At 41.8% G+C, this 9,307-nt stretch overlaps 2 protein-coding genes across 2 annotated transcripts in view; both read right to left on the bottom strand.

Annotated features, from left to right (window-relative positions):
• Positions 1-228: 228 nt before the first annotated feature.
• NAA20 (N-alpha-acetyltransferase 20, NatB catalytic subunit) lies at positions 229-4,660 on the bottom strand (the record flags this gene model as incomplete). The annotated part of the gene is given in 11 exon segments (XM_080615982.1): positions 229-552; positions 1,424-1,464; positions 1,466-1,558; positions 2,559-2,560; positions 2,564-2,611; positions 2,615-2,634; positions 2,637-2,690; positions 4,290-4,317; positions 4,321-4,335; positions 4,339-4,380; positions 4,604-4,660. Coding segments are annotated over 11 exon segments (486 nt in total). The 3' UTR covers positions 229-466.
• Positions 4,661-6,078: 1,418 nt separating this feature from the next.
• The window catches only part of RIN2 (Ras and Rab interactor 2), a 51,168-nt gene continuing 47,939 nt past the window's right edge, over positions 6,079-9,307 (bottom strand). Inside the window, exon 11 of the mRNA XM_080614863.1 lies at positions 6,079-7,855. Within this exon, the coding sequence (XP_080470989.1) occupies positions 7,517-7,855 (339 nt within the window). The 3' untranslated portion in view covers positions 6,079-7,516. The remainder of the gene's footprint in view (positions 7,856-9,307) is intronic.

The raw sequence follows: 9,307 nt of genomic DNA, 5'->3' as shown, positions 1-9,307 counted from the left end.
CAACAGTAAACCTCAGTTCAGTTCCAGTTCTGTGCCATGAAGAGGTGAAAGCCATTTCTACATGTGTAACAGCTTTATGTTCTATGTCAGTATTAATACATTTCTTTCCCCTGCTGTGCTTCTTGGATATTGTATTGTGTTTTCATTGGTCATGAATAAATGCATATGAAGAGTTTTTACTGTTACTGACTTATTTTTGGGTTGAAGGAAAACCAAGAAAACACCATACATGAGGTAATTCAATTTTAATAGTCTCTGAATTTCCAGTATTTGAAAGGAAAAATAATGGGGTAAGTGCAGGAGCATGCAGCCATTACCAACAGAGCTGCATTAGTATGCTTCTCAATGTTGCTTTCTGGTATTTCATGAGGAAAAACATTAAGATTTCTCATCCGTCAGTTCTTGGGAGCCAGGGGTATAGAAGGAACCTGACACTCGTAAGTTCCCCAAGGACCACAGCTTACAGTTATTCAGTGTCTTCTGGTCTCACTGGATGAGCCAGAGGTATAATCGATTTCTTCTGTGCATCTCTGGAAAGAGCTTTTCTCATATCTGTAGCAAAAGTAAAAAAAAACCAAAAAACTATTCTAGTAAGACAGCCAATGCACAAAGCCATGGTGAATGAATTCTGCAGTGCAGTAAGATCAGCTTTAATTGTTCAGCAGCAATGTTATAAATTGGAATATAACACCTCATGAAACTCAACTGAATGGAAAGGAAATGGCTGAAAGGTCAAATACAGAAATTAAGGCATCTGCAACACTGGTAGATGTCTGTCTGCTCCTGTTTTTTCACAGTGATGCACAGCATGGCCAGGTAACCCACTGGGGAGAATCTTAAAGGAAAGAAGGTCTAGAAAGAGGAAGCTGGTACTTAAGTTTTGTTAACAGAATTAACATTAACATACTTGAATTTCCATGTTCCTTCCCTTTTAAACTGAAAATGCCACCCAGTTCTCTGACACTGCTGACCACTGAAAGTAGGAAATTTGTAGTTGGACATCCGAGAAAAACAGGGTTTCAAGCCCCTTCTGTGGGAAGAAATGAGGAAAACACTGCAACTCCTTCCCTCAGTAACAGTAGCAAAAAGCCCAGCCACTGGGTATGAGCATTCCTCAGAAAGAAAAATTAGGTTAGAAACTACATTTTTATTTTCATCTTATGTACAAGATGAGTGTCTTTATACTTTTAGTTTATTCTTGTTCTGTATTTTGCCACAGGTGCTACAAGAAGTGTAAACTACAAGATTAAGTTTTATAACTGATGTAATCATCAGTAGGAGAAGCTACCTAAAGAAGTATACAAAATTCCATTCATCAACACCCATCCAAACTTGTTTCGAATTAAAAAAAAATAATAAAATCATACAAACAAACCCAGGAACCCTGAACATGAGAATCTTTCCATTCAGTTTCAGTACTTACCATAAGCATCTTCATCTGGCTCTCCACTGCTAGCAGAGTACTGTTCGGTACACACTGTAGCCTAGTTCCTTATACATATTTACTGCAACCTGGTTTGATACCCTCACAAAAAGATCGATGAAAAATCCACCCTTTCTGTGAAAAAATCCCAAAATCACAGTAAGCAGCACCAAGCGAATGTGTTTCTAAATAATAACCCGTAACTTGTAATCAGATCAAGAGCAGGTTCGTTGATGTGGAACACTAATCCAACATCTGTCACGCTGTGACAACAGATGCACTCCTTTACCAAAGGACGAATCTAGCACAAATTTCATTTTGTCATTGACCATTCTTTTACAGCCACTGCAGGTTCAGAATTATGAACAGAAAGGACAAGCTGAACACCCACACAGGCCTCACAGCCAGAAGAAATTATAAAAAAAAAAAAAAATTCATCCACATTTTAGATCGCAGAGACTTAGGGACTGCCTCCTTCCAAGGGCACGGCCCGGGGGAGTGATGGAAACAGTCACAAAATGCAGCTGCTCAACAGGAGACAACCCTTCTCCTAACAAGGCAAATTTTTCAAAACGTGGTACTCCTTTCTGATCCTACTAATTGCAGTGGGGCTGTGCCACCAGCAGGAGAGAGGACATTCCCCCATAGATTCATCTGATGCTAAATTAAACTTTCAGGAGGTACAAACACCTAAGCACAGGACAGAGAGATAAGATACTGTTTGCCCTCCAAAATTTTTCCAAGACTCTGCATGTGGGAATCCCATGGATCCCATGATTACTGAATAAGTGTGTTTGAGGCCCTACATGAAGCAGTTGATGTTTCATGAAGCTCTTTTCTGTGAAGAAAAGGGCCTTTTACACAGTATCTCTGTTGGAATTCAGGCTAATTCTTGCCCATCCTGGGAAGTCAGCTTTCATAGAACCCTGAAATCTTACATAACAAAGCAACATTTTAAAATCTTCTCTAGCTACAGGGAATTTCAGTCAGTTAGAACATTACTTAAAACAAAATTCTGGGCATGCTTCATGCAAATCCAATACCTAAGCCATGAATAGGTGTCTGTAGAAGGAATAGTTTAAAAGATAAGTTTAATCTTTAAGTTTTAAAAGATAAATTTAAGGATAGTACTCACTTTTATGAAATTTCTTCCAAAAGTTCCATCAGTTTAGCAGCCAAACCCAGCCATCAGAATTCTGGTGCAACAGAGCAGTAACATGTCCATGCCATTCTTCCCTAGCCACAGAGCCTTCTGCTTTACCCATTACTGTGAACACAAATAGCATCAGCACAGCAACATCTTTAGAACAATGCACCACACTCTCTACACCTTTAGCAAAACACCCACCAGCGTATAAACAAACGTTGCAAGGACTGTGGTAAAGGCTCACACAGGGATGCCTATGTTATGACTCGGTGCTTCAGCAACCACTACAAATGTCATTTTGTTCAAGTGTTACAGTTGTTCCTTTGTAGTGTAAAAAAAAAAATATAAAAAACCTGCTACAAATATTCTGAAAATCCCTGTTTCAGGCATGACTGCCAAATGCAAATTAAAGGCTCTTGTGAGCCTTTAACTGAGCAGAATCCAGGCTCTAACTAAAATAATGGAGGAATGGAGGGCTGGAAAGCCAAAACTAAGTCACCATCCTGGAAACTACTGGAGACTTTTGGTGACTGTGGAGGAGCAGAGCCTGGGAAGCTTTGCCAACTTGGTAACAGAAGCCAAGGCCCTGCAAACACAGAATGTTTAAAGAAAAAAAAAACAAAGGGGGGGTGTGTGTTTTGGGTGCTTCTCTGTATTTCCTCTCCTTTCTACACAGAGCCAAACCAGTGTTAGTTCACTGATGAATACTCACACTTCTATGTGGTACTCTTACAAACATCAGTCACTGCCAATAAGCAACTGATGTGGTAGGTACAGAGAAACCTTCTCTACAGTAAATGCTTTAAGCTTTACTGTGTTAATTTATTTCCCTTAAAGACCCTTTACTCTGCTTCCCAAGGGAGGACAGAGGTGGGGAGAAAGGATCAAACAAACCAACGTTTCCATGTGGAATGATTTCTGCAAAATACAAATATTCCACAGCAAATAAGCAATAGACACACAGTCCCAGAGCCTTCCCTTACAGGACAATGCCAAACCCAAGCTCAGCATTTTTACTTATGATGACTGACAGCGTGAGATCAGAGCTGAGCACAGGGACTGAGGATTACAGATTGAGAAAGTTGGGGCTGTTCAGCCTGGAGAAGAGAAGGCTGCGTGGAGACCTCATAGCAGCCTTCCAGTATCTGAAGGGGGCCTACAAGGATGCTGGGGAGGGACTCTTCATCAGGGACTGTAGTGACAGGACAAGGGGTAACGGGTTCAAACTTAAACAGGGGAAGTTTAGATTGGATCTAAGGAAGAAATTCTTTACTGAGAGGGTGGTGAGGCACTGGAATGGGTTGCCCAAGGAGGCTGTGAATGCTCCATCCTTGGCGGTGTTCAAGGCCAGGTTGGATGAGGCCTTGGGTGCCATGGTTTAGTGTGGGGTGTCCCTGCCCATGGCAGGGGGGTTGGAACTGGATGATCTTAAGGTCCTTTCCAACCCTAACTATTGTATGACTCTATGATTACAGAAATGTTTGTACCTGTATAAAACCTGCTACAACAGCCAAGAGCCCTTGCTAGGCTAGCAACACCAAACCAAAAACTGCTGCTGTGAGTCCTACCTAATACCCTAAGAAAGGTTATGAAACACGAAGATGCGATGCGACAGTCCTCTTCCCTGTTGGAAGAAGTGAGGAGTAGGAAAAGTTCCTGCGTTATAACCCCCACAACACGCAGCACAGCGAGACGGCAGCGCCGGGACCAGGCACTCACTGTAACCCATTAGCTCCCCGCCGGGCGCCTAGGCGACAATGAAGTACTAGGGCCAGTGCGACAGGTACTGCAGGTAGAACGGGATCCCGTACTAGGCCTCGGTTCAGGAGCCAGCTGCGGCCTTCACCCAGCAGCGAGGAAGATTCGGCCTCTGTCTGCGGCTCCAGGTTGCTGTAGGGTCACCGCGGCGCGGTCCGGCCCCGCCCGCCGAGCGGCGCCCCGAGCTCCCGAAGAGTATAAGGGAAGCCACGGCCGAGAGTGGCGGAGCGCGGGCACCGGGCGGGGGCTCTCAGCCGGGTGCGGCGGAGTGCGACCGGGGCTCCCGTCCTGTTGAAGAGATGATGGCAGCTGAGGGCCCGGAGCGCCGCCATGACGCTGCTGCCACCGGCCCGGAAGCGCTGCCGCCGGACCAGGGCCTCTTCCGGCGCGGCAGCCGCAGAAGCGCAGCCAGAGGCGGAGACTCGGGGCCTCTCAGGTGGTCACGCCAAAAATCGCCGCCAGAGCTTTTAGGCAAGCACAGCCCCCTCTGCTTTAGCCGCTCGTCGCGTTCCTTCACGCCGCGCCCTCCGCGGTCCAGGCCAGAGCTACAAGAGCGGCACCTAACTCCATTTATTTGTGTTTAATCCGGCCTGGTCCGCCCGCATCGAGCTTTGTGCGCTCCCGCTGTCCTGGAGCTACAGCAGCGGCCTCCTCCCGGTACAGAATGCTCCCAGTTCGGGATGCCGCAGCTCCAGAGATAAAAAGGACCATGTGCTGAACCTAAGATGTGCCTGGAGAAGGCTGAGATTCCGAGCAGGGGAAGATGCCGTAAAGATGTAAAATAACATGGCGAAAGGACAGAGGCTGGATTTTATTTAAACTGCTGCTAGGGGTATTTTATGGTTTTGCAGCATGTACTTTCTGTGAATTCACAAATAATCCCCTAATGAAGAATTAACTTTTCTATTAAGCTTGTTTTATCAGTAAGATTTAGGGATTTATTGCCTCCAGCTTTATTTCCCTTAGCCATTCAGTTCTTTTACTTCAAAAAGAGGGAGTAATAAAGAGAGAACACCTCTACTGTTAAGGTTTTTCATGCATTTCAGTGTTTTGTAACATCAAATATTTTGCACTGGAGAAGATGAAAGAGCTTGTTTTTACAAGTCCAAATTCCATACAAAGTTTTTCTGTTGTGGTTCCTGGCATTATGAGAAGTGTTTTGCACAACACAGTGAATAAAATAGTCTAATTTTCAAAAGAATCAATTGCACAAGACAAGAGGATTCTGCTGAGGTGGTTTGAGCAGGCATTTTCCTTTTTGCACTCTTTTTCCTTCATTTCATGCCTGAATTCTGAGTTTCTTAATACTGTGCCTCTCTGCTCAAGTTCTTCCCATCATATGAAAACAGCAAAATTTTCTTTAGCACTTACTGTGAGTCTTAACTTCAGAAGAAACGGTTAGGCAGACAAGATAAATGCCTGCTTGCTTCTACTGACTGTTCAAGTCAAGCAGGTTAACTAATGTTATTGCACCCTTCCTTTCCAGAGAATTTAAAGAGGGATAAGCAGTATAAAACCGCAGCAGCAGCAGAGTCTACTGATACACAAAACATTCAAGTACAAACCATTTCTTAAGAAACAAAAAACCCCACCCCAAAAACCACAGCACACAACATCCCAAATGACAGTTCAGTATTACAATGTATTATGTGCAAAACTCACCATTTACAAAATGAAATACAAATGTGTCAAAGAGTTTCAGATATATGGCAAACTCACAAAAATGCTACACATCTCCCTATGTACAATACACATGCTGCTCGTGACATTTTTGTAATGATCTGCCTTGTGTTACACTGCTCACAGCAGACTTGTGGGAGAACCCCATGACCTTTTAAAGAGTAGCCCTAATTGACATGATTAGGGTCTACAGCATTACCCATGGCATTGGTTATCTTGGATAAATCTATAGATAAATAGATTTATCTAAAGATAAATAGATTTATCCAAGATAAATAGATTTATCCAAGATAAATCTAAGATCTATAGAACATGTGCAGAACACACATTTTATCTTTGCATATGTAGGACTTAACTTCCACATCTCACCTACTGAGTAACTTAGAACCATGAAATGTTACAACACATTCTTCAGTCCAAGATACATTTTGATGTTGGTGACAGACTACACAAAATAGTTGCGGTCTCCTTGACCTTAATGATGTATTTAATCCTCTGCTAACATAAACAGTATCTGAGATAGGTGGTGTCACATCCCTCTGCAAATCTACAATACTACTTACATAAAAGTTCCAACCTCCTTCACTTAGCCTGAACCAGCAGACTAACACATTTTAATCCCAAATCATGTTCTCTACATTCTTTCTCTGCCCCTTCTTTATAACCTTTTATTTCAATTTCCTCTTCCAACACCCCAGTTTGTCTAAAAACAATGCATATAAACAATAATCCAGATAACAGTACATCAAATTCAGATAAAGGCAGTGAAATCGCCCATGCCAATGTTACAATCTTCTTACAGATAACAGGAGTTTCGTAAGAACTCTCCTGTTACAGGAAAAGAAGAGAAACCACAAGACCTTTAATGCAATACTCTAAAACCAGCAAGAGATTTATTCTTGTATATTAAATGTTAAAATCACATGCATAATTATAGAATACTTTATAGTTAAAAAAATATTTCAAAAACCAACCCTGACAGTTTACCTGCAACTGCTATAAAATTTCTATAATATATATATAAAACCATGGTGATTCTGTAATTAAAAACTTAGGAAAGGATGCAATCATCCAGGTAATTAGGAGTTAACTGATGCCCTGCATCGGACAGTCTTGTCAATCTCATGCTGGTGAAACTGAGATCATACCAGCCAGTCTACTGAAATACTTGTCTAGCATACATATATTTAAAATCAAAATGACATTTGGCTAAAGGATGAGTGTAAGAAAATAGATTTTTGCACACTACAGCAAAAGACCTGCAAAGGGCCATAGTATAAGATGCTTCAAAAGAGTCCAGTACAAGAAATTCAGCTTCACGAGCTGTTTACTGAAACACGCTGGTGGAGTATTCTGCATAACTGGCCATATGCATGGTTTACATGGGGTTTTGTAAGCAGTGCTGCGTCTGCGTGTGTTTTACTAGGCATTTATGGTTTTAGACGTGTTTTAGCTCCTAAGGAAGGCAGCCAAGGAAGATGTTTTCAACAGTTAACAAGGAACAGAAATTAAACAATGAGTTGCTGGTTTTGAGAAGCTGAGTCATCACTGTTTTGGAAAATGGCACCATATGGATCACAGTTAATGCGCTTGTAGACAAAGTGAAAGACCTGGGGGTGCGGACGGCTGTGCAACTCTGCCTTAATCTTCTGAGGGTAGGTATCCTCTGTCAGTTGCTGCCAGGTGTCATCAACAAAAAGAAACAGGCTGTATTCTTCTGGATTGTCCACTTTAAACTTTTCAGCACAAAGCTGACATACATCTTCAGTAGTGATGTATGGTCTTACTAGCAAGGTCTTTCCTGTACAGCCACTGTTAACTTCCTGGAATGCAACACGAAGGTAGTTCTGTAGAATGAGAAAACAGACATCCAATTCAAAAAACCAGAACTCATCCTCTGAAAGCTGAGGAGTCAGCAACAAACGGCAAATCTCTCCATGTTCTAGGTGGAAAACACACACCAGTGATTTCTGTGCATTACAGCCACCTTGTGAATTGTGATGTTGGTGGCAAAACTGTGGCATGTCTGTAGTGGGCATAAGAGGAATTCCTAAGATGACACTCTCCTTTCCTTGGCTTACCTTCTAACCCTGCAATGAAGAATGAACAGACACAACCTTAAAGCCACATGGAACAGACCCATGCTTTTAGTGTGACTTGATGTTTGGCCTTACTAGGAAACAAACCACTGTCAATCAACATAAATGTTTGAGGCAGCACACCCAAGAGATGAGGCTGCTGCTGCTGGTTAATGCTTCAGAACAGAAGATTCACACAGTATGTTAGTGAGAAGGAAGAAGAAAAAAATCCTCTGTCAGCAGCACACAAGGGTTTTGATCCACAAGCTACTGCATGATAAACTGTACTCTTGTGCTGCAGCATGCAAAATGTAATCCATCCTCATGTGGGACATTTTCATCATGTTAACAAGTGGCAGTTTGCTGTCTAAACTTCATGTAACCAAGTTTCATGTCACAGCATTTTCTTTTTTAGAAGTAAGGCATAGAGGGATGCAGAAAGACAATTCACTCTGCGACATTAGGATAAATGCATCTGATCTTGAGGCAAAAGCTGGATCTTTTTTCTTTGTTGGAACTGACACATGACCCCAACTGATAACATGGACAAATTCTAAATATGCTCTACAAGGAAATGCAGTTGTACCTTTGAAAGAGCATTTTAAAAGTAAAATCAAAAGCAACAACTGGAAAAACAAAACAAAAAAAACCCCACCACCTTTTGGACACATGAGCAAGGCATCCTCCTGTCATGTGCTTTTCTTTGAAAGAGATTAACTGCAATGAAAGATTAAAAAGCAGTAAAATGAAAGAAGATGGGGAAAAAAAGACAGTGAGAAAGACCTGCTTACTGACTGAGCTGGTACCTATGTTTGTATGCTGAATAAATTAAGCATGCTAAATCACAATGGTAAAAATTCACATTTCATAAAACCAAGCTGTTAAAAGCTAAGATTGAGAAGAATGTTCATATGACTTAAGTTCCAAAGATTACTCTTCAATAAAGTTGGTTTCTGTGGGTGTTTTTGATAGCTTGTGGGCAAACACTGAAGCATTTAAACCAGTGGGACTGAACCTGACTGAATAGAAGTATTCTGGTTTTGTTAGTCTGTGTGAAGAAATTGTGAAAAAAACCAGGCCTAGACAAGACAAAACACACTACAATTTTAATTTCTAATGTAGCTAACAAACAGAAGACCTGGTTTTAAATGCATGTGCTTTTAGATGGACAAGACTGCATCAAAGAGTGGATGAAGTTTGCAAAAATACCTGTAACTTATA

This window comes from Psittacula echo (genome assembly GCF_963264785.1).
Source record: "Psittacula echo genome assembly, chromosome: 4".
NCBI classification, from domain to species: domain Eukaryota; kingdom Metazoa; phylum Chordata; class Aves; order Psittaciformes; family Psittacidae; genus Psittacula; species Psittacula echo.
The sequence above is the reverse complement of the archived record's forward strand: the minus strand, read 5'-3'. Positions and strand labels throughout refer to the sequence as shown.